The sequence below is a fragment of the Dipodomys spectabilis genome, unplaced genomic scaffold, assembly GCF_019054845.1.
Source record: "Dipodomys spectabilis isolate Male_0828 unplaced genomic scaffold, ASM1905484v1 ptg000365l, whole genome shotgun sequence".
NCBI classification, from domain to species: Eukaryota; Metazoa; Chordata; class Mammalia; order Rodentia; family Heteromyidae; genus Dipodomys; species Dipodomys spectabilis.
Window position 1 is genome coordinate 9,055,223 of NW_024871042.1, and position 24,013 is coordinate 9,079,235.

General features: G+C 47.0%; 1 protein-coding gene across 1 annotated transcript in view; it reads right to left on the minus strand.

Annotated features, from left to right (window-relative positions):
• Positions 1-23,146, minus strand: part of Acss1 (acyl-CoA synthetase short chain family member 1) — a 57,703-nt gene extending 34,557 nt beyond the window's left edge. The window contains exons 1-2 of the mRNA XM_042666399.1: positions 22,804-23,146; positions 9,961-10,057 (exon numbers count right to left, since the gene is read on the minus strand). Of these exons, the coding sequence (XP_042522333.1) occupies positions 9,961-10,057; positions 22,804-23,131 (425 nt within the window). The 5' untranslated portion in view covers positions 23,132-23,146. The remainder of the gene's footprint in view (positions 1-9,960; positions 10,058-22,803) is intronic.
• Between the last annotated feature and the right edge of the window lie 867 nt (positions 23,147-24,013).

A 24,013-nucleotide genomic window follows, 5' to 3' on the forward strand; every position in this document is an offset into this window, starting at 1 on the left:
ATACAATAATCCAAACTAGCACTTGGAGAAAAATGGAGGTGTTATATAGGAATTCAATTGTGAGATACAAAGAGGCCATTTTGAGAGATTGAATTGGGATTCTTCTTTTTTTTTTTTTGGTCAGTTGTGGGGCCTTAACTCTGGGCCTAGGCGCTGTCCCTCAGCTCTTCAGCTCAAGGCCAGAGCTCTACCACTTGAGCCACAGTGTCACTCCTGGCTTTTTCTGCTTATGTGGTGCTGAGGAATTGAACCCAGGGCCTCGTGCATGCAAGACAAGCACTCTACCACTGAGCCACCTTCCCAGCCCTTTGAATTGGGATTCTTTATTACAAAACTAGTGACTGCGAGCAGATACATGTCCCCAAAAAACTTGCAGCCTCGAATACACTAATGAGGGTAATAAAGAAAGAGCAGAAGCCGGGTGCAGGTGGCTCATGCCTATAATCCTAGCTACTCAGGAGGCTGAGATCTGATGATCACAATTCAAAGCAGGAAAGTCTGTGAGACTCTTATCTCCAATTAACCACCAGAAAACTGGACGAGGCTCTGTGGCTTAAAAGGTAGAGCACTCACCTTGAGCTGAAGAGCTGAAGAGGGACAGTGCTCAGAGTTCAAGCTCATGACTGACCCAAAAAAAAAAAAAAACATAAAACAGCAAAAAAAACCCAAAAACTACAACTTTCACTAAAGGAGGAGCTGGGATGATAAGTGTTTGCAGTTTCTGAGAGCCCACTCCAGGCCACCAATCCCACAAGCCTTGGGAAGCATTAAGAAAACTTGCCCTGCCCCTGGGGCAGCTTCCTCCTCCTTCTCCTAGCAGCCACATTCCCTAAAACTGCCACTTGCCTCTATCAGTTCCTGCTGAAAATGTCCTTACCGTTCTTTTTTTTTTTTAATTCATAAAAACAAACATTGTAGCAGGGCATAATGATTTTAGTCCTGTAACACCAGCTACTTGAAACCTAGAGAGGCAGGAGGATCACAAATTCAAGGTCAGCTCTGGCCTAAGCATGTGCTGATACTCTGCTCAGGTAGTCCTATGAGGGAGCATAGGATCCTTCAGCTAATCCCTGCCGCAAGCACTCACCCAAGAACACGGAATTCACACCAGATCATTGCCCCACCTCCCCTTGCAAATCCACAAAAGCATCCCCATTTGCACTCATAAAAACCTGCCCAAAACTTCACATGGCTCACATGTCCAAAAGCCAGGCGCTGGTAGCTCATGTCAGTCAACAGGCTAAGATCTAAAGATCACAGTTCAAGGCCAGCCTGGCCAAGAAAGTCCCATGAGACTCTTAACTGCAATGAAAAAAAATGGAAGTGGAGCTGTGTCTTAAATGGTAGAGGATAGAGCCTTGAGTGAAAAAGCTAAAGGACAGTATTCTGGTCATGAGTTCAAGCCCCACTAGTGGTGGGAGTGTGCACGCACATACACGTGCACTCACACATACACACACACACTGAACAACCCCCACATAAAACCAAAGATCAGAAAATCATCAGATAACTTAGTCTCAAGTCCAATGTTCTTTAGGACAGCATGGCATGGCTAGCCTGCGCCTACCATCAGTAGAATTCAATAATCCCAGGGTAAAGATTGCAACCTACAGGCTGCTGCCAGCCTTGAACAGCTGTGGACCTCGGAAGGTCTCTATCCACAGGAATGAGATTCCACTCCCCAGCTGGAGGTGAAGTGATCAGTAGGCCTGTCCCATTCCCAGCATGGAAACCCCAGTTTCCATGTTCACCCTGTTACCAGTCAATTGCCTGGGCATCAACTGGACCAGAAGGTGCCTCCCACCCTCACACACCTGCTAGAGGACCTACATGTGACCACCACTGCACGCTCTCTCACAGCATCAATTCTGGCCTCCCAGGGTGCCTATTCCACTTGAGAAGCTTTGCATCAGGTAACTGCTCCCAGGAGGGGCTTTGAGGGATGCTATTATTTTGTTACGTTTTTCTTGCACCATCTCCAGGGCTCTGAGGGTGCCAAGAGACAGCTGAAATGGAAGTAAATACAGCAGCACCTATGGGGTCTCCTGAGTTCCTTTTGATTGTGCCAGAGGTAAGGGCTGCTGCTCCACTTCCCACAGCTCCCTGTGAAAACTGTTTCTCTGCTTTAAAGAGCCACAGTGACTCTTCTTTTTGCAGCTACAGCTCCCAAAGCACACAGGATTACACGGCAGCACTACTTGGCAGATTCCCAAGGATCTCAGCCTGGGCAGAAAAGTCTCAAGATTCTATTTCTAAAAAGCCAAGCTGGAGGTGTAACTCAAGTGGTGGAGTTACCAGCCTTGATTTAAAAAAAAAAACAAGCTCTTGAATATAAGTATAGTACTGGGGCGGGGCGGGGGGGGAATGATAAAAATAAGGGGATTGATTGGGGCTCTGGGAGTCCTCCTATGTCTGGAAATCACTGCTTTGTATTTTTAGGGGGCTGGGATTTGCCAATGTATTGTTTTCTTGTGACCCATTTCAGGGCCTCCAAGGCATGCTAGGCAAATTCTTTACCACTGAGAGCTACCCCAGCCCAAGATCCCTAGCAGAGAGACACATGGCTAAATTCCAAATCTACATTGCCTTCTATCTTGGTCAGTGTTTTTTATCCCCCAAAGCCACCCTAGAAGCTTTGTCCCCCTAATGAAAGGATTAGAGGTGGGTAATGGAATTAAAAATGCAGACCCTAGGGAGGAGACAAGGCCCTGAGCCAGGAAGAGGCACATTTCTAGGCAGTTAAAAAGGTTCAGTGCCGGCCTGGAAAGGTGGCTCAGTAGTAGAGCGCTTGCCTTGCATGCATGAGGACCTGGGTTCGATTCCTCAGCACCACATAAGCAAAGAGAAAAAACCTGGAAGTGGCGTTGTGGCTCAAGGGGTAGAGCGCTAGCCTTGAGCTGAAAAGCTGAGGGACAGCGCCCAGGCCCAGAGTTCAGGCCCCATGACCGGACAAATAAAGATACAAAAAAAAAAAAAAAAGGTTCAGTGCCCTGGAGCCAGCATGCTAGTCCCACTATCCTAATTGGGGGAAGAGGGAAACACAGCTGGGTTCCTAGCAGAACCCTCTGCGGCAGAAGCAGAAGGGACAATAGGCTGTGTTGGTCCAAACAAAAAGCAAATGAATCTTCTGCCAAGGAAACATGTGCCAACAGCTGAGAACCTTCTCTCCAGGCTTCTGGGGATAAGCTTGACTGGCTTTCTCAGGCTCATCCCCATCCCTATTCTTAATTGTTACCATGTGCAGATAACATGCAGACAGCCACAAAGAATAAGAGAAAGGAAAAGGGTAAGGGGGGGGGGCGTGGAGGCGCTGCCAAACAGTGGGGCCAGTTCTGAGAAGGAAGTTCTGAGCTCTGCTCTGGCACTATGCCAGTAAGAACCCCCGTGATGTGCTCTCCCAGAACTCCACAGCCTTTGCCCACCTTCTACAGCCAGCCATCTGTCCCTTCACACGAGTCCCTGGCACCGATCTATCGAGGCCTCCTGTGTGCTGCTTGTCTTCCAAGGCCCCAATCCCCCAAAGACCTGAAGACCGCCTTTCAGTGAGGACACACCATCTCCACAAGCCACTGTACTGATGTTTCCTGATGTCTGAACTGCAGGGACCACATTTACAGCTTCACCTCCCTCCATGAGACCTGAGGCTCCAATTTCTCCATGCAGCTGCCAGAGCCACAGCTGAACTCCAACCCTATTTCCGGCCTTTCCTGTTAACACCTCAGTTCCTAGAGCTCTCTAGGAGTCTCAGCCATGAATTAAGATCATCCACATCAGCTCCTGCCCAGAAGCAGCGATGTAGGTGAAAGGGTTGGAAGGATACAGGATAAAGGTGACAAAGGCCAGAGACTGGACACACAGGAGATGCCAAATGACTTCAGCAGGTCAAAAGTCTGGGTGGACAGGGTCTCCATGGACCATACTCACCCTCCCGCTTACACTGGGCACTCTGCTGCCTTGGTGAGCTGTATCACACTAGTGAGAGGATTAGAGTGGGTAATGGAATTAAAAATGCAGCCCCTAGGGAGGAAACCGGGCCCTGCACCAGGGAGAGGCACATTTCTAGGCAGCTGAAAAGGTTCAAAGTACTGGAACCTGCATGCTGGTCCCACTGTCCTGTTTGGGGGAAGAGGAGGACACAGCTAGATTCCTAGCACACTCTACAGCAAGAGCCTGAAGAAGCAGGAAGAAAAATCAAAGCCCTGACCTGCTGCCTAGTTTATAGTGCAGTTGTCAAAGGTCGGTCACTCCTCTAGGAAGTATTAGCCCTGCCCCTTTCTTCATGGTCCTTCCTCCCACCTTCTTTCTACTTGACCACCCCATCGGCCCCTACTTGACAAAAAGGAGGTTCAAAGAAGCAGGACTCCAGCTCTAAGGAAGGCATTTACTTAATGTGTGCTTCTCAAATAGAACCTCAGCCAAAGGTTCTATTCTCTGACCCAGAGAAGTCTCCATAAGGCTTTCTTAGAGGCTTCCTACAATAGAAAAATCAACTCTCACTCCTTTCTGCTGTAGTCCCAAAGTCTGTCCACTTTAAAATATGAAATTCCAAAGACTTTGACTTGCTCAAAAGGAGAACACAACAGGGGTCACACAAAAGAAGATTTTTTTAAAAAATTTTTTAGATCCGAAGTCTTAGAAACCAATGTGTTACAAATGCCTTGATTTCTATTAGATTCCAGTGGTCGCATATGGGCTTCAGATCAAGTTTCTCAATCAGTTACTCAAGAGGTCTGCAGGGCTCCACCTCCCTTAGGTGGGGAAGCTGGGCCTGGACTTCGTGTTCAGTACAGGAGGTGTGACCTCTCATTCCATTCCGGAGTTCCCTGAACATGCCAGCTTTGGAGGTCAACCTGCCCTCTTATTACTTCTTGATCAGCAGGGCTGGGTCACCCACTCCTGCAACCTTCCTTCGGTCAGCTAGTGAGCCTTCTTCACCTGCCCCAGGTCTTCATGGAGTACTTTGCTAGGCAAAAAGTAATCCATGTATGTGTCTTCATAACTTTAAACACCACCCCACACCTTCTCATCCCCAAGGCCATCCTACTCTTACTGTTCACAGAATCTGGACTCTTCACTGACCTGCCCTCAATTGACCTGGCCTCCAGTGACCTACCTGTCCCAGACACCAGTGCAAGTCTTCATGCCACATGACACTCAACACTCAGCAGTCAGTAGAGGAGAACTGTGATTCCATTTGACAGATAAGAAAAGTAAGCATCAGAGAGGTAAGGTCATACACAGCCAGGAAAGAGAGTAGGCATAGGCATAGAGCTTCTCTGAAGTCTGCTTCTGATGCTGTCTGTCCTAGCCCCTCCAGCCTTCCTTCTTATGCTTCCCTCCTCTGCCTTGCAAAACTCAAGAGTCATCAAAACCTTCCCCAACTAGATACTGTCTAAAGTGTGACTTCCTGCTTCCTACCACTAGAACCCAGAGGAAGGGGTTCCTTGCGTGAGCTCTATAAGTGATCCCATCAGGAGACACCTGACGTCCACAACAGAAACAAAGCTCTTAGGGAGGTGACTCCAGGCTGCAGGTCCTCCACCCCACTCCCACCCCTCTGCCTCCACCCAGTGGCTCTTCTTCCCCATAGGCGAGGCCCTGTCTTGTGCTTCCCTGTGGCCCTCTACATACTGGGGTGAAAGCTCCAATGCCCTCTGAGGCAGGCAGAGTCAGAAGCCTGCCACCCCCTCTGCTCCTTTGGACAGCGCTTTCCAGCTGTGTATAATTCCCTCCTGTGTGTAAGTCCCAGGATGGCCCAGCACTGGTGGTTCTTGCCTGTAATCCTAGCTACTCAATAGGCTGAGTTCTAAGGATTGAAGTTCTCTGCCAATCCAGGCAGAAAAGTCCATGAGACTCTTATCTCCAATTAACCAGCAAAAAAAGCTGGAAGTGGAGGTGTGGCCCAAGTAGTAGAAAGTGAGAGCATGAGAACCCGAGTTCAAGCCCCAGCACCCAGCAGCCAGCACTAACAGGAGAGAGCAAGAGAAGAGAGAGACAGAGACAGAGACAGAGGCAGAGACAGAGACAGAGACAAAGACAGAGTTTGGTAGACTCAGGACTGAGAGACACATTGGTGGCTATCCCTGACTAGCCAAGCTCAGGTCTAAGGATGCTGACATGGCCCATTTTTGAAGGGCTTCGTCCCAGGATCCTGCAGGCCTCAGCAACATCTGATGTGGTCTGTAAGCATGTGATGATTCTCTAGCACGTGATGTGGGCTCACGGCTATGAACTTGCTGACATGGGATCCAGCCAGGGCCCCCCCCCTGCAGCAGGTACTTATTTTTAAACAAACTATTCCTTCTGAGTCTGTCTCCTTATCAATGAGATTGTACTTTTAAAAAAAAAAAAAGTAAAGAACAACTACTCAGAAAAAAATATTAGGGTAGGAGTTGCTTGTGGGGAGCAGTAACTAATTAAGAAAAACCACAAGAACTTTCTAAAGCAATGACTGTTCTACATCATAAAATTCTAGTGTGTTTCACACAGATGTCTGCATTGGTCAAAACCTAGCAAATGCAAATATGTGCACAGCATTACGGATAAATTTCACATAAATAGGGGAGGAAAGCACACTCTGTCCTTAAGTACATGAATGCCAGAGTGCTTAGAAAAAGTGAAATAGTATTTGTGACTTACTTTAAAATGCACCAAAAAGTAATAAAAATAAGAAGGATGGAAAGCTGAAGGAATGGATCTCAGCATCACACCGCAACCAACAGTGTAAAATGTAGGAAGTGGGTACATGGTACATGTAGTATTTCAAATTTTCACAATAAGATGTTGGAAAGAGGAAGAAGAAGAAGGAGGAGGAGGAGGAGGAGGAGGAGGAAGAAGAGGAGGAGGAGGAGGAAGAGAAGGAGGAGGAGGAGGAAGATGAAGAAGGAGGAGGAGGAGGAGGAGGAGGAAGCAGCAGCATTATTCTTGTCTAATATTATGATGCTTCAATAAAATATTTCAGTCATAATGCTTACAACATACTGGACCTGAATAAGTACTAGGTGGATAGGAATTACCTAGTGGGTAGTTAGTACTCAGTGTATAGCAAGTATTCAGTGAGTAGGAAGCACTGAGTGGCAAATACTCAATGGGTAGTTACTACTGTCTGAATCTTCACTATTGTTACTTGATGATATTTACACTTCAACAAATTCACTTATCTACTTGTGTCCAGTATTTCCGAGTCAATTCAGGTATAACTATATACCCCATTTTTCGGATGAGGAAGTCATGCCTTGGGATATAGCATACAGAAATAAACACACAGCATGTTCCTATTTTTCCTGTTCCCAGCCTCCCAGGTCTGGAGGAAAAAACAGGCTCCAAATTCCTCTAATTTTTAGTCATAAAAATGAACGAAATCATATTGTTGGAAGGAAAATGGATGGAACTGGGGATCATCAGAGTGAATGAAATAAGCCAAGCTAAAAATCATATCTCATGTCTCACATGCAGAATATAGACCTAATTAATAATTGTTATTAAAATAGTTAATAATAATAATAATAGTAAATAACAATGATACAAAATAAGGGACATGAGCATAAAGGAGGCATTATCTGATGGAAGTAGGAATCAGCAAGAAGGGAGAGGAAGAAAGCAGAAAGTACTAAGAGAGGAGAAGGTGCTGAGGCACATGATCTATGTAAAGACACAAAATGAAACCCATTAAAGACTGTCAGAAAAAAAAAAGAAGGAAAGAGCCAGGCACTGGTGGCTCACACCTGTAATCCTAGCTACTCAGGAGGCTGAGATCTGAGGATCAAGGTTCAAAGCCAGCCCAGGCAGGAAAAGTCCATGAGATTCTTATTGCCAATAAACCACTCACAAAACCAGAAGTGGCACTGTGGCTCAAGTGGCAGAGTGCTAGCCTTGAGCTGAAGAGCTGAGGGACAGCACCCAGGCCCAGAGTTCAAGCCCCATAACCAACAAAGGAAGAAAGAAAGAAAGAAAGGAAGGAAGGAAGGAAGGAAGGAAGGAAGGAAGGAAGGAAGGAAGGAAGGACGGACGAAAGGAAGGAAGGAAGGAAGAAAGAAAGGAAGGAAGAAAAGGGAAGGGAAGGCATCTGTGAACAGGGATAGGAGGAAAAATCTGAGGAAAAGTGAAGGAATGGGTGACACTATCCAAAAATAAGAAATGGACTTGCTACCTGACTTATGAAATGGTAACCCCTCCATACAGTACCTTAATAATAACAATAAAGTTATATTTTTAAAAAAGAAAGGGAAGAGGAATGGGGTTAATACGTAATAGAAGGGTCAAGTTTGATCCCAGGTCACTGTCTGCCTCTATGGAAATATAGTGAAACCCTTTTGCACAATTAATGTATACTAATAGAAATAAAAATTCCCCCAGGGCAAAGGCCACTAACCCTGCCCTAAGGTGACTCTGCAGGTGCTAAACTTTTGTGCCTGAGATCACAGCTGAGGGTGAAGACAATTTCTATAGGTTACCTTGAACTTTCCGGGGGGGGGGGGGGGGGGGGGCTATTAGACTGCAGATTTCTAAGCTACCTGCAAGTGTCCTGGTTCCAGGAAACTACACTTCCAGCATCCCAGCCTGTGAGACCTTTAGTCCTTTAAGGTTTCTTGTCTGGCTAGTTTTTGTGTTTTGTTTTGTTTGTGGAGCTGGGGATGCAGTTTAGGGCCTGATAAATGCTAGGTAGGCCTGAACCTCTAAGCTACACTCCCAGCTTTTGTTTTGCTTTTGTTTTAGTTTCTATTTGAGATGGGGATCTTACAGGTTGCCCTTGAAGTTCAGCGCTGAGATTACAGGCATGCCCAGCCCCATAGGGTTTCTTTAAAGGGCAAATAGGCTAAAGGTATAGTGTAGCTCAATAGTAGAACACTTGCCTGGCATCAACAAGGCAACAAGGCCCTAGATTCCATCCCAGGCACTATAAATTAATTAATTTAATTAATTAAAAATTCTGAAGTGGGGCTGGGAAGGTGCCTTAGTAGTAGAGCGCTTGCCTAGCATGCATGAGGCCCTTGGTTCAATTCCTCAGCATCACATAAGCAGAAAAATCCAGAAGTGGTGCTGTGGCTCAAGTGGTAGAGTGCTAGCCTTCAGCTAAAGAGCTGAGGGACAGTGCCCAGGTCCAGAGTTCAGGCACAACCAACAAAAAAAAATAAAAATAAAAATAAAAACACAGGAGAAGAAAAAGCTCATGTCTAACACCTAAAATGGCCAGGAAAATGGCTGAGCCCTTCAAATACTCACTAGAGAAACAGATTACTGTACATACACTTTTCACTCTAACAGAGAATGTAAATAAGCAGGAAACTAAGCCTGTCAAATGTCTGAAAACCCCTCTTGACTCTGTCTGCTTGGTTTTAGAGGGATAAAATAATAAATACTTAGCCTGTACTCATAAATATGTCTCTGGCCTCGGGGGACTGCTTCTTGATGGTGAAACTGAAGTTTCTCATAGCACTAACACACTCGCTGGCTGCAGTCCGGAACATTCCCACATGGTTTACATTTAACCACATGTTAGTGGGCCCAGATTGTCAACGATTGCTATGTCTCCCACTCATGAGACAATGACAGAGAGAGATCTGTCCTCCAGGGAATGCAGGGCTGGACCCCCTCAAGGCTGGGTCTGCAGGTGTCCGGTTCATGCTTCTGTCCACCCACCACATGTGGTTTTCATCTTTGACCAAAGGATACCTCCCAAGGCAGATTCCTCAAGTTTCTTTTTAGAAGAATACAAACGGAGCCGTGTGTGGTGGCACATGACTATAATCCCAGATACTTGAGAGATAAAGGCAGGAGAATTATAGTTCAAGTCTGGATTGAATTAAAAGTGAGAGACAAACGAAGGTAAAAGGACTAGAGGTATGGCTCAAGAGAGGCCCTTAACTCAGAAGTAGAATGAGCTTGTTTATTGAAGCACCACTCTCCAGATTCCAGGTTACCCTGTTGGGTGCTGAGACCCCACCAGCGAGCACACAGTACCTGTAGGTGATCCTCACTTCAGTTCCAGGCTCATCACGCTCCCAGATCAAAGCAACACTGTCCGGGCACTTCTGGACATGCTGATCCAAGCAGTTAACTGTACAAAAACAAGTTTTGCAGACATAAACCTTGATGTCTTCAAAGTGAGAATGGGCCAGGTGTAGGGAGGAGTTCTAATTGGCTGTGGTTGATAAACTCCTGCCAAGAAGGACCCTGTCACCCATGCTGATATTCTAACAGCCTGCAAGAAGAGGTGATCATTACCTGCAAAAGCAAGTATGATCAGCACTCAAGCATGCTCTCTAGAGTACAAGGTGACCTCCCAGGAGGCAGCCAAGTCACACCAATGGTCCCAACCCTGGGACCATTGCCTTACCACTCCTGGACAATGAGCCCTGAGCTACACTCCCTAGATAGCTCCATGTGTAGCCTTGACTAGCACCACAGCCTGAACCGTAGAAAAGAATCCTTTTTCTTTTCTTTTCTTTTTGTGGGGGGAACAGAGTGTTTGAAATCAAGGTCTCATACTTTCTAGCCAAGCACCTAATCACTTAAGCTACGCCCCGCTCCTCACTCCCTGGCAGGAAAGAATTCTTATCATAAGCAGGACATTCTGTTACCACCATAGTCATGCTGAGAGCCCTCTTATACCTTCTGGCTCCACAAAGGGCAAATGACAGCCAGGAAGAAGATCTAAATTCAATACCAGGTGCCCAACAAAGCCCCTGTTTTAAACCAACCGCTGCTTCAAAAACTGACTAGAGAGTGAAGGAAATACCATCCTAGTTTTCCAGAAAACTCTGCCTGCCCTCCATCTCTATAATACAAGCCCAGATTACATGACTTGCCTGTAAAACCAAAAGGTCAGGGCCCTGGTTAATCCTCAGGAAACCTGAGGATTAGTAGACTCCTCAGGTTTGTTCATTTGTTAACATCCTGTTCACTAATCTTTTGATTGCAAAGGTGAATTGAACTCAGACTGTCAACACAGAGATCCTTCCCAGCAGGCCTCAAAGCCAGGTCCTTGTTATTTTCTTCTGCCACTGGCCCCTCAGTTACCTGGAGGAAACAAGGTCTTTGAACAGTCTGGACTACCCAACCGCCTGATCTCCCAAGGTCACCTCAAAGTTCCATATGTAAGTTATACTTCAAAAAGCTTAATAAACATAGATCCATGGAAAATAGTACCAATATGAACAAACACGGGAGATTTTGTTGAAGTGCTAGAAAACAGAACAGGAATCAAATGCCTACAAAATAGAAAAGAGGAACAGGAAGAAAGTGAATTGGGAAGGACAGGGGCACACTTGGAGCTGCACAATTGATACTTGTGCCCATGTGTACTTATTTGGGTGCATATGCGTTGTATGTTCAAAGTGAATTCATGCTATTCTTTGAACAGAATGGTACTGCAAGAACATCACTAATCTCATGTGAAGTTCTATTCACCATATTGAGGGTTTCTGGTATTATTTCAGCCACTACCCAGGAGTTGGGGACTGGGGCAGGGTGGTATCCAGTCAGTGAGACTCTAGCTAATGTCTAGCAAGTAAAGAGTATCTCTCTTTCAGCACAAAATAGTTCAGGACTTTAAAAGCACTAGAATTCACCAAGTGTCAGTGAGTCATATCTGTAACCCTAGCTGCTCAGAAGGCTGAGATCTGAAGAGTGTGGTTTGTAGCCAGTCTGGGCAGAAAAATCGGCAAGATTTTCTCTCCAATTAACCAGAAAAGTGTTGGACTGGCAGAGTGGCTCAAGTGGTAGAACTCCAGCTATAAGCAACAATGGCTGAGCAAGGGCATGAGTTCAAACCCCAGGATCAACACAAAAAAACAACTAAACAAAAAAGTTCCACCCCTTGGAAAACTTTCCCAAAATGTTTTTCTTGACAAGAGTCTTTTACAAGCTTGAGAGGAGGGTCTGGTTTAATTCAACCAGCCTCCAGGGCACCAATTCTACCAAAGGTATCATGCTCAATTCCAAAGGAAAAAAGATAGATATTCAGCCCAACCATAGATGCAGATAACAGAAACAGCCCTGAGAATCATGTGAAGCTTACCAAAAACACAAGGTGGGTTATAGCAGGTATTGTCCACACAGAAATAGAGCTTAATTTATCCAGACAAGGCAATCCCATAGAAACTAATAACAAGGACTGAAACCAAAATATTAAGGGTTTCCCCATAAACAGCACCCCCCCCCAGAGGTCAGGAGGAGAAACTACTAGTATTTCTCAGATTACCAAGGTCACAGCATAGCAGATTAGCCTGGCTATCCCTCCCTCCATTGTCACCCTGTAATGATCCAACTGAGAACTGTTCTGTGCAACAGGTGTCAGGAGGACTGGGCCTTCCAGTGAAAGGAAAAGGCACTGTGGAAAGGATAGGAGCTTACAGACAGGTGAGACTTTAGTTGAAAAGAAAGTAATCTAGGCAGGTGGATATGCAAATCCTGAAGAGTATGAAAAAATAAACGGTGGGGAGAAAATTCGCAACTAGTTTGGCAAATATTAGCCAACCTTGCCCATGGGCATAAATGTGCTGTTTCTCTGACCAGGGTTGTGTGTGTGTGTGTGTGTGTGTGTGTGTGTGTGTGTGTGTGTCCAAAATCAAGTGTTTTCACTCTAATACCATAAAATCATGACTTCTGAGCAATTCATACAGAGATAACCTTGTCACAAGACCCTGTCCCCTGCTTGGAGGTGACTTCAGTCAGGTCCTGACAAGCTGGGCAGGCTCAGCTGAGGATTGACCCTGCAGAATCCTAGAGGAGAATTAAGAGACTGGGTGAGGCTGTGTACTTAGAAGAAAGCTCAGCAGGTAAGGAGACTGCTCGTATTGGACTTTGGTCACTGTCAGCCTTGGGCTGCTCCAGGTAGCATCTGGGAGCTGGGAACAAATACAGACCTGCTGAGAAACCCCGCAGGAGATGTGCACCCACACTGTCAGGGAAGCGCTGCTCTGACACACACTGACCCTGGGTCACCCTAAAGGGTGGCCTGACAAGCTGCAGATAGGAACAGCCAGAGGGTGCTCCCTGTGGTCCACTGGCCAGGAAGCTGTGGGATGGGCTAAGACCACAGGTGACACTGCCTAGCTTCATCTCACCACATCACTTGCTCCCAGCACAGCCAGGGTGCCAGGACATTCTTCCTCCCCAGAGTGATTGCCTGACTTGAAGCTGAGACCTCAGAGCCCACCAAAAGCCTCCCTTTATTTTGTGCCAACTGAGAAGGCAGGGCTGAGGAAGGTGGATTGGAGAAAGGCCTGCTATGGTTGGAAAAGACCAGGGTGCAAACAGCAACATTAGCCATGTGTCCTTCTCTTCCAGATGGCATACATCTAGGCAAATCAGGGCAGAGCCCAAATATATTTGTTCCTTAGGAGCTTTCTACATACTAAGAGGGTATCAATCAATGGATGCCAAGGCCCCAAGAGACATACCTCTTCTTGCTGTCCATACACAGTCCAGGAAACCCCCTACTCCCAAGGACTTTGCATTAGCTTCTTCCTATCTGACCTCCTCACCCCCAACTTATGTTGCAGGGCTCAGTATTCTCTCTCTCTCTCTCTCTCTCTCTCTCTCTCTCTCTCTCTCTCTCTCTCTCTCCCTTTCTCTCTCTCTCTCTCTCTCTCTCTCTCTCTCTCTCTCTCTCTCTCTCTCTCTCTCTTCCTGTTCTTGAAGTCTGTGCTTTCCTCTGCCTGAAATGTTTGCTGCCTGCTACACAGATTTGGGCAGAGGCCAAGTATCCTGTTCATGTTTGTGTTGTTTTGTTTTGTTTGCGGTGGGTGGGGGGTGGGGGGGTTGGTCAGTTGTGGGACTTGAACTCTGGGCCTGGGCGCTGTCCCTCAGCTCTTCAGCTCAAGGCAAGTGCTCTACCACTTGAGCCACAACAGCACTTCCAGTTTTGTGAGTGGTCTATTGGAAATAAGAGTCTCACAGACTGTTCTGCTCAGGCTGGCTTTGAACAACAATCCTCAGATCTCAGCCTCCTGAGTAGCTAGAATTACAGGCATAAGCCACCAGCACCCAGCCTCCTATTCATGTTTATATGCGGATCACAGAGCCAAACATGTAGCAAAGCTCTTCATGATGGAAAGACAGACAGAGAATTCAAATCCTTCAGCTAGAAGAGTACATTGGGGTCTAAGGGTCACCAGGTTGTCCTCAGGCTCAGGGGAAGAAGCAGATACCCACTTTGTGACTTTATCCTTCAAATTAGAAGGTCTCTTTGATTGAACAAAATCAGTGCTTTTTACCCTTGAGTGATGTCCAAATCCCTGAGGGCTCGTTAGCACATGGATGCCTGGATCCCACAGAGACCACCCCAGCCCCATCCTGACTAGATGATCCTAACATGAAGCCTTGGCTGATCCCAGGCCACAAGGTACTAGACATATTCTGTAGACAGATATACTTTATATATGAATCCAAAATTCTGTGTTTCCTTTTTTCTTTTTTTTTCTCTCTCTTTTTTTTTTTTCCTTTTGGGAAGAGAGCAACTAAAACACACTTGCCAGCTCTGTGTGAAACCTGGCCAAGCTTCCCTGGCTGGCCGCCTGGAACTGCTGCTGAAATCTTGTTAAGTCTGGCCTCTGGCCAGCCACCCACTACCCACAGACAATGTCCTTGAAGTCCCAACTTCCTAATCCTGGGAGCAACATAAGGATCCCTAACTCTGGGCTTGCCTAAGAATCAGGTGCTCTTTGAGTGTTTTCTAAGATGGGGTCAGAGGGTGTCACAGTGTTCCCAAGGGAAACACACACACACACACACACACACACACACTCACACACACACGGAATAATTCTTTCTTTGCTAGCAGCCACCAGTGCACCATAGGAGTATGCAGGGCTGGGGTAGTGGGGAGGGAGTGGTGGCTTTTAAAATGTCAAATTGATTGGTTCTTCTTAGCATACATTTATGGTTCCTGACTCCAAGAAGGAAAAGAAGAAGGGAAGAGGGGAGGTAGGGAGAAAAGGAAAAAATGCAGGGTAGGAAAGAAGGAAAAAAGGAAGGGAGGGAGAGAGAATAAATTCTTCTGTCTCTATATTTAAAATGGCAATAACAAATACAAAACACAGACGCATCTCAATCTAAGGAACTGGGCGGTGGGACAAGAAAATTACATTTCCAAGAAGAGTTGGGCCAGTGCCCAGCACAGTTGAAGGCGTAGCTCAAACCCTACCTCCTATTTCAAGCCTTCTAAGTCCTCCCACAACTGTCCTACCACCTCCCAGTTGGCCCAGGACCATTTAGCACTGTCTTCTTCTGCCTAGTTGTCTCTTGTCTCCATTCTGGGATACAAAGGGTCTGGATCACAAGGACCTGGAAGATTCTCCTTTACTCTATCATGGGAACTGGGGGCGGAGAGTTACATTTTAATTCTCCTAGCAGATGTGAAAACCTTGAGGGAGTTGCCCCAGGATGAGTTTGTTTATGTAGTAGGTAAAGTTAAAAATCACAGGAAATTGCTTTGGTCTAAGCTCTTGCTCAGACAGTTTTAAAGTCAAAATGGAGTCACTCATGATAAAGTTCCCATCCCCAAACTGAAACTTGGTTGTTTATCTGCCCTTTAGAGGAATCAGGATTAGAGAGAGAGCAGCCGTCCAAACAGTCCAGTGTTAATGAGCCTGGAGATGAAGTTCTTTCTGCTAGCCCAGGCTAGCCTCAAGCTCACAAGCCTCCTACCTCAGCCTCTGGAATGCCAGAATTACAGGCATGAACCACCACTTGATGAACCAGTCACCTTGATCTTTTCACAGGAAAAAATAATGTGAAGAAGTCTGATATCAGCCATCAGTTATTACCCTGTTTTTCTGTCTCCCCACTCCTGCCTCATGAGGAAAATAACTTTGGCATGACCGATCTGGGTTTTGTTGTAGTTTGGGCTTCTGCTTTTTTACATCCCTCCTCTGTAAAATCTACACCAAGACCCATTTTGTGGAATTCGATGTTGTTCAACTCTAGAAAAGAAGAGCAAGGAAGCAACTGAGATTATTAAACAGCCCACAAGTGCTTGGTTGGTTATTAAATAAATCCCTGGCATACACGTCCACTTCAAATGAACCAGCTCTACCTGGTTGGGAGGTTAAGATTGGGAGGACCGTAGTTAGAGGACAGCATAAAGGTTTCACAGCTCCCATCTCAGTTGAGATGGCGCAGTGGCACCCATCTATCATCCCAGCTACAGTGGGGAGTATAAAAAGTGAAACTCCGTCTCAAAAGTAACCAAAGCAAAAAGAGCTGAAGGTGTGTGGCTCAAGCAGTAGAGCCATGGGATTTTCTATTTAATTAACAAATAGTGCATGGTAGCACATACTTGTAATCCTCAGCCAATCTCAACTCCTCAGGAAGCAGGCAGAGGCAGGAGCATCACCAGATCCCTGAGGTTCAGGCTAACCAAGGCAAAGTTAAAAGTTAAAAAAAAAAGCAGAAGGGGGAAGGAGGGGGTGTGGTTCAAGTGGTAGAGCACTTGCCTCACAGGTGAAAGGGCCTGGGTTTAATCCCTAGTACAGGCTTGGGGTGAGAAAGGGAGAAAATTAAGAATGTTGTTATAGATGTCACACAATAATATAACCATTTTTTAAATGTTCTTTATCTTTGCAATGCTGGGGATAGACCTCAAGGCATCCATATGCTAAGCAAACCTGCTACCAGTACACTCCATCCCCAGCCCACAAGCACTTGGTTGGTTGTTTAAATAAATCCCTGTCATACACATACACTTTAAATGAACCCAACTCACAAAACTTCAATGTGAATCAAAACAAACTAGGAAGTTAATATCCCACGAAAGGATTCACAATGGTTATCTTTAAATAGCACATCTTCCCAGCACATTTTGAGATATTGCATCAGTCACAAAAACTGTATTTGCCAACTTTCCAGAAGCATGTGCTATTTAAAGTAAGCCATGCCTCTCATAACTGAGAATTCAGAGGATAGGTTACATTTCCATTTAGAGTTCCTTAGAAACCTAGATAGGCTTTCTTCTTTTTGGTAATGGTACTGGGACTTAAACTCAGGGCCTGGGTGCTGTTCCTTAATTTTTTTTTTTCTCTAAGCTGGGGCTCTACCACTTGAGCCGCAGCTCCACTTCAGGATTTTTCATGGTTAATTAGAGATAAGAGCCTCATAGACTTTTCTGCCTGGGCTGGCTTTGAACCATGATCCTCAGATCTCAGCCTCCTGAGTAGCTAGGATTAGAGAACTAGCCTCCAGCACCCAGCTAGACGTGTGTGTGTGTGTGTGTGTGTGTGTGTGTGTGTGTGTGTGTGTGTGTAATCACTGAGAGAAAAATGGCATGCAGGCTGTGTAGTATCTGCCTTTGATTATCACTGTTCCTGCTTCTGAATTGTTAGGACATGGAACAGAAGAGAATGCTACTAACACACTTGGTATGCATGCAGTTAATCTTTCAAAAAGCCTCAAAATGCTACAGTGTGGCTTAGTGAGAGAACAGTTTCTTGGTGTGTGTGAGGCCTTGGATTCCATGTCCAGCACCAGGTAGAAGGGATTACCCAAGAAATCTCTCAGTATTCAATGGTTGGTTAAAAATAGTTTATTTTGCCAGGCACTAGTGGCTCTTGCCTGTAATCCTAGCTACCCAGGGTTCAAATGATCACAGGTCAAAGCCAGCCAGCCAGACAAATCTGAAAGACACTGATCTAATTAACCAGAAGAAAAAAAAAAGTCAGAAATAGAGGTGGCTCCAGTGGTGGAGAGCCAACCTCGAGCAGAAAAACTCAAGTGAGAGTACAAGTTCCTGAGTTCAAGCCCCAGAACTGGTGCCTGTGCGCACGCACATACACACATACACACACACACACACACACACACACACACACACACACACACACACAGGTTTACTTACATTCTTGAGTAAAAACTATACATATGTTTAAAATAAGTCAAACACAGCTAAGCCCCAGAGGCTCACCCTTGGAATCCAAACCATTCAGGAGGCTGAAATCTAAGGGTCATGGTTTGAAGCCAGCCTCGTGAGTAAAGTCTATAAGACTCCTATCTTCAATTAACCACCAAAAGACAAGAAGTGGAGCTGTGTCTATCAAGTGGTAGAGGGCTGGCCTTGATTGACAAAGCTAAGGGATAGCACCTAGCCCCTGAATTCAAGCCCCAGTACAGATGTGCGCGCGTGCGCGCACACACACACACACACAAAGTCAGACTCAAATTCAAGACCTAGAAAACAGGGCTTAGTTGTGTGTTGAGTTGAAAACAGCACACACCTCAGTGATCTCTACATTCATAATTCTGGCATCCTATATTCATATGGCACAGGGCAGTACCTATGGAGCCTACCAAAAAAAAAAAAAAAAAAACAGAGCCAAAAGTCAAAGGCAGGAAAGACTCCTTTTTAGAACATGGCTTTCCCAAGAATTTTCTGCATAAAGATGAGAGAAGCAACTCACTGAAAGGAGAGGAATCACCTCCCCATCCAGGGCCTGAGGCATCAGCATGCCAGATGGCTATCAGAGTTTGTGTGGGTAGAGTACTGGGGCATTTGGGGAACCAATTTAGGACCTGAACATCTTCCAAGACTTGTTTTCTACTCATCTCAGCTTGATCAAAAGTAAACCCTATGGGATACAGTTCAGGTAGACCGCTTGTTCAGCAGCACAGCTGCAGGCCAAACTCAAGGTCAAGCCTTCCCAAAGACTTCATTAATAATTTACACCAGCCAGTGATTGGGGCTATTCAGGACTCGAAGACCCTTGAGTGCTTTGGGAGTCTTATCTAATCCTAACCAGAGCCCTAAAGTGAGTATACTGATATCCATATCTGATAAAGAAATAAGCAGACAAGACTAATAACATTCAAGTCACACAGGCTTGTCATAAATCTCATGGTTTCTGCATTGATCATAGGCCTGTAAATAGTAGGCATTCCCTGCATGGTTTTAGGGCCAAGTTCCAGTGGAGCCCAACCTTCTTCTATCAAGTTAACTCAACTGTGTTAGTCCATTTTTTGTTACTATAAGGAAATACTAGAGGGAGAGAAACTTTACAAAGAAAAGAGATTATGGGGCTGAGAAGGTGGCTTAGTGGTGGAGTGCTTTCCTTGCATGCATGAGGCCTTCGGTTTGATTCCTCAGCACTACATAAGCAGAAAAAGCAGGAAGTGGGGCTGAGGCTCAAGTGGTAGAGGGCTAGTCTACAGTGGAAGAGCATAGGTACAGTGTCCAGGCTCAGAGTTCAGGCCCCCCAATCGACAAAGAGAGAGAGAGAGAGAGAGAGAGAGAAGAGATCAAAGTATATTTTAGGAACATATGAAAAGGTCATAATGAAAAACATTTTTTTAAAGACTGCAAGAAAGATTTCTTCAAAAGCAGGAAGAAGGAAGAGAAACAGAAGGAGATGAGTGCATGTTCATGTATGTTACATGCATGTATGAAAATATCATAATGGAACTCCCCACATTGTACAATTCATATCGATGACAAATAATGTGAGGGAAAAGGAGGTTTAGTTACCTTGCAGTTCTAGAGGTTCAAAGTCTACCTATCTCTGGCAATCACCTTCTTGATGACAGAGTCTGAGATGGCACAGGACATCATACAGAAGGAGACAGGGAGTATCTGTGTCTTTTTTGATAAAGCTCTAAGAGAATTTATAAAGGATTCGATCTTGGGGGCTTTACCCAATTCAAATCCACTTCCAAAGTCTATCTCTAAACACTGTAGTCAATTTATACTCAACTCTCTTAATGCCTCACAATAGGAATTAAACTCCTGCATAAGTTTTAGGGACAAACTATATGTTGAGCATAGCACCAATCCAGGCTTTAGACTTGGTAGCAAGATACAAGCCATCGCCATCAGATACTGTCCAGTGTCCTGTGACCCTCAGCACTTGAAAAGAATCAAATGCTTGAGCCACTAAGGTAGAGGAAGGGAGGCAGGGGGTAGGGAGCAGCAGTTTGTTGTTCAACAGTGACAACTAGTACAGAATTCAGATACACACCTCTTTTTTTTTCTTTGCTTTGTTTTTTTTTTCTGTTCTTGGGGCTTGAACTCTGAGCCTGGATACTGTATTGAGCTTTCATGCTCAAGGCTGGCACTCTACCACTTGTGCCACAGATCCACTTCCGGCTTTTTCTGGATAACTGGAGATAAGTCTCACAGACTTTTTTTTTTTTTTTTTACCCTGGCTGGCTTCAAACTACAATCCTTAGATCTCAACCTCCTGAGTAGCTAGGATTATAGTCATGAGCCACCAGCACCCAGCTTCCACACTCTTTTTTATTTATGCATAACACAGGAAAGGGAAATTCATAAGTAGATAGGGGTGACTTTAAACACATAGCAGAAACTACTCAACAACCATGTTGCCCATGTTTGTTTGTTGGAGCCAATTTCACCACATAAACCTGATTCTGTTTGTTTTAGAAGGCTCTTGGTTTTTTTTGGTTTGGTTTGGTTTTTTTGTTTAGTTTTGTTTTTGGTGCATGCAATCAGTGGTTCTCAGACCTGACTGTACACCTGCTTTCTAGAGAGCTAGTTTACCTCAGATGGCAAGTTACCAGACTCTGCATTTCTAAACCCAGAGGTCTAGGATAGGCCCAGAATATGACTTTCTAAAATGTTTCCAGTTAATGCTGTGGCCCAAGACCAACTTTGGAGATGCACTGGTTAAGCTATCTTTAAAAGGTCCACAGTTTTCTTTTTTTCTCCTTTTTCTTCTTTTTTTTAGGGGGGAGAGGTGGAGGGACAGGAGCCATCTTCATGCTGACATTATCACATGCAACAGATACATGGAGCTGAAACAAATCCTACCACATCCACTGTTTTCTAGGTGTCTCCCAGTGCAATTGTGTCCTTTGAATTTCACTACTCTGGTTTGCAGACACTGACAAAATTGCTTTGGTCCCTTCAAGGACACATTCCACCAACTCTGCACACATCAGGATTCTTTTTTTTTTTAAACCTCTACTAGTTCAAGTACACTTGCTGACTCAATATTAAAGAAAACGCTTATCTGGTGACTCATTTTGATTAAACCCATGAATTAACATTCAATATGGGGTGAGGGAGCTGGTCCAAAGTTCCTTTAAGGTTCTGTATTTGGAATGTAGACATTATAATATTGAGGCAATGTATGAATATATGATAACCAAATATACTACACATGCTGTCAAAATTGCTACTTCTTGCCAGGTTCTGATAGCTCACCTCTGTGATCCTAGCTACAAAGGAGGCTGAGATCTGAAAATCAAGGTTCAAAGCCCACACCTAGCAGAGAAGTCCGTAAGTCTCAACTCTAATTAATTAGCAAAAAGCTACAAGTGAGAGAAAAGGCCAAGTGAGAACACAAGGCCCTCAGTTCAAGTACTAATACTGGCAACAGAAAACAAAAAAACTGCTATTGGTTGTCATGTCGAAAACGAACTTTACAACTTGGGGGGGGGGGGAGGATTGGGTGGGGGGGAGGGAGGATGGGAAGGGATGGGAAGGGTAAACAAAGGAGGAGGCTACAATGCTTGAAAGAAATGTACTCACTATCTTGCCCATGTAATTGTAACCCCTCTGTACAGTATTTTCACAATTTAAAAAAAAAAAAAACTGCTATTGCTTGTTGATCACCAATAAGGGGGGCTGAGCCCAGTCCTGGCATTCCAGCACACTCTTACAGCCAGCCTTAACAGGTGAGCATTATTGTCCCGTTTTACAAACAAGGACGAAGTCTCAGACGATGAGAGTTACTGGAAGACAGAGTAGAATTAGAAAGACACCAGATTCCATCTCCACATCTGGCCCTTGAGCAAGGTACAATCTTGGACAAAAACCTGCAGTTCTTTTCTTACACCTCTCCAGACCCACCCAGCCCATAGAACCAACCACAGCCTCTCTGACTACTCCACTGGTGCCAGGCTCTCCTCCTGGAGGCCTACCCAGAAGGATCGGCCTTGGCCTGCAGTTCCAGGGCCAAGGTTTCTTTGCTGCCTTCTCAGTGCTTCCGATGATTACAGTGAGAGGGTGCTGTGTGTCTTCCTGTGCCCAAATCGTAGCAGAACAGGATTCAGGCTCTGCAGAAAACAGGTGGCTCGCTGCTGGAGAGGGTTTTGGGGTTCCCCAGGCCCAACCACCAGGTCTAAGACAGGAAGTATGTTTTGGCTGCCCAGTTCTCAGAGGCTCCCGCCCCCACACTCCCCAGAACAAGGAGATAACCAGCCCCTCGGCCACAGTTATGTTTACTCGGCAGGGCTTGTTCCCAGGGGAGTCACCGCCAGGCAACGGACGGTGACAACAAGGGCCACATGCTTGCTGCTTTCCGTTTATGCCGCTGGCCAGGGGACAGGAACAGAGAAGTTCGGGCTCCAGGGACACTTTGCTCTGCACCAACCTCTTTCCACCACCCCCCTCCCCAGCCTAGCACAAGTGTCGCCCTCTGCCCCCCCTTTTCCCCAGCGCCTCCCCCCACACCCCAAGACTTGAGCCTTGCAGCCTGTGAACCCTCGTAACTGAACTGTGAAGACAAATCCACTGAGAAACTGCGCCGGGGAGGAGCAGGAGGGAAAAAGCGGATTCTAGAGCATCTAGTCTGTCCCGGGAACTGGAGACCCTGGGCCCCATCGGGTGGGATTCAGGACGAGGGTGACAGGGCGCGGGGTCGGGGAGATGGGGGGGGCAGAATGCTGGAGGAGGGGGGGGGGGCTCCTGTAAGAAGACTCGGGCCAGCTCCACTCGCCGGGCCCCGGTGACAGCTGCTGGGGAGCCGGGGGTGAGAGGGGTGCTGGAGGGGAGAGGAGTTCCTTCCGTGTCCTCAGAAGCGCGAGTCCGGGGTGTCCCGGGCGCCCCCGCCCTCCCCCCAACCCACTCACCAGACACATTTAACTGGCCTCCTAGGAACCAGCCGATCCTGCCCGTGTGGAAGTCGCAGTCCCAGACGGTGTGGTAGGGGGTGTCCCACACCAGCGTGTCGCGCGCCAGCGGTCCCCAAAAGGCAGCCGGCTCCAGGGCCGCCTGCGCGCTCAGCGTGGGGTACGAGCCGGGGGTCGCGGCGGCGGCGGCGGGGGCGCGGCCCGAGAACCCCAAGGCCGCCCCGCGCGGCGCGCTCCCCGCACACAGCGGCCGCCCCGCCTGCCCCGAGCGCCCGCGCAAGACGCCCACCAGCCGCCCCACGCCGCGGCCCAGGCTGCGCGCCGCCATCTCGCCCGACACCCGGCCCCCCCTACACACACTGAGGGTACCCGGAGCTCGGGGTGCCCCAAGGAGCCTCCGCGGGCCCCGCCCTGACTCCGCCCTCCAGCCACTACCCACTCCTCGGGGCTTCCTTCAGGCCGCCTGGGTCCCCACCCCTTGTCCTCCCCAGCTCGGGATCAGGGACCTCGAGAGGAAATGGGGAGCGTCCGGGGTGGGAGGGGCAGGGGAGGGGTGCAGGGGAGCGCCCGGGCTGCTCGGCGCTCTTCGGGGCGTCGGGCTGTGTTGGGTTCTGCGCGCGCTTTTTGCAGAAGCAGGTGTATTGGGGCGCACGGGCTCCAGGACTGGGGTGCGGAGAGCCCTCCGGAGTTGGGGGGGAGGCGGGGGGAGGAATGTCAGTGGCTGGTGGATGGAGCGATCGAAGCGCACTGAAGGGGGGGGGAGGGGGGTCGGAGGACCAAAGGTCTGTCGGTCCGTTCAGCATCACAAAGCGAGGCTTCCTAGTTGCTCCCTGGAGAATGAACTCCTCTCCTAACGGTGCTGGCCTGCGCTCTACCCACCGCACACCTAAGGGTCCCCCACCCGCAGAAGAAGCTGCCAGGGGAGGCCTTTAACCCAGGAATTATGGAGGGCTGCGCGAAAGCTCCAGTTCCTATCACCCACCCTCCTACCTTGGTCTCTCCTGCCTAGGGAAAAAGTTTAACCCAGAGGGGCAAAGGTTCTTGTGACCTTGGTTAATTTGAGGTCATAGGGGACTGCTCCAGTGTCTGTGGCCTGGGTTCAAATATGACATTTCTACTTCCAGGGACCTTTAGGCAAGTTCCTTAAACTCCTTGGTTCCTCTTTTTCCTCTCTCTCTCTCTCTCCCTCTCTCTCCTGTCTCCCTCCCTC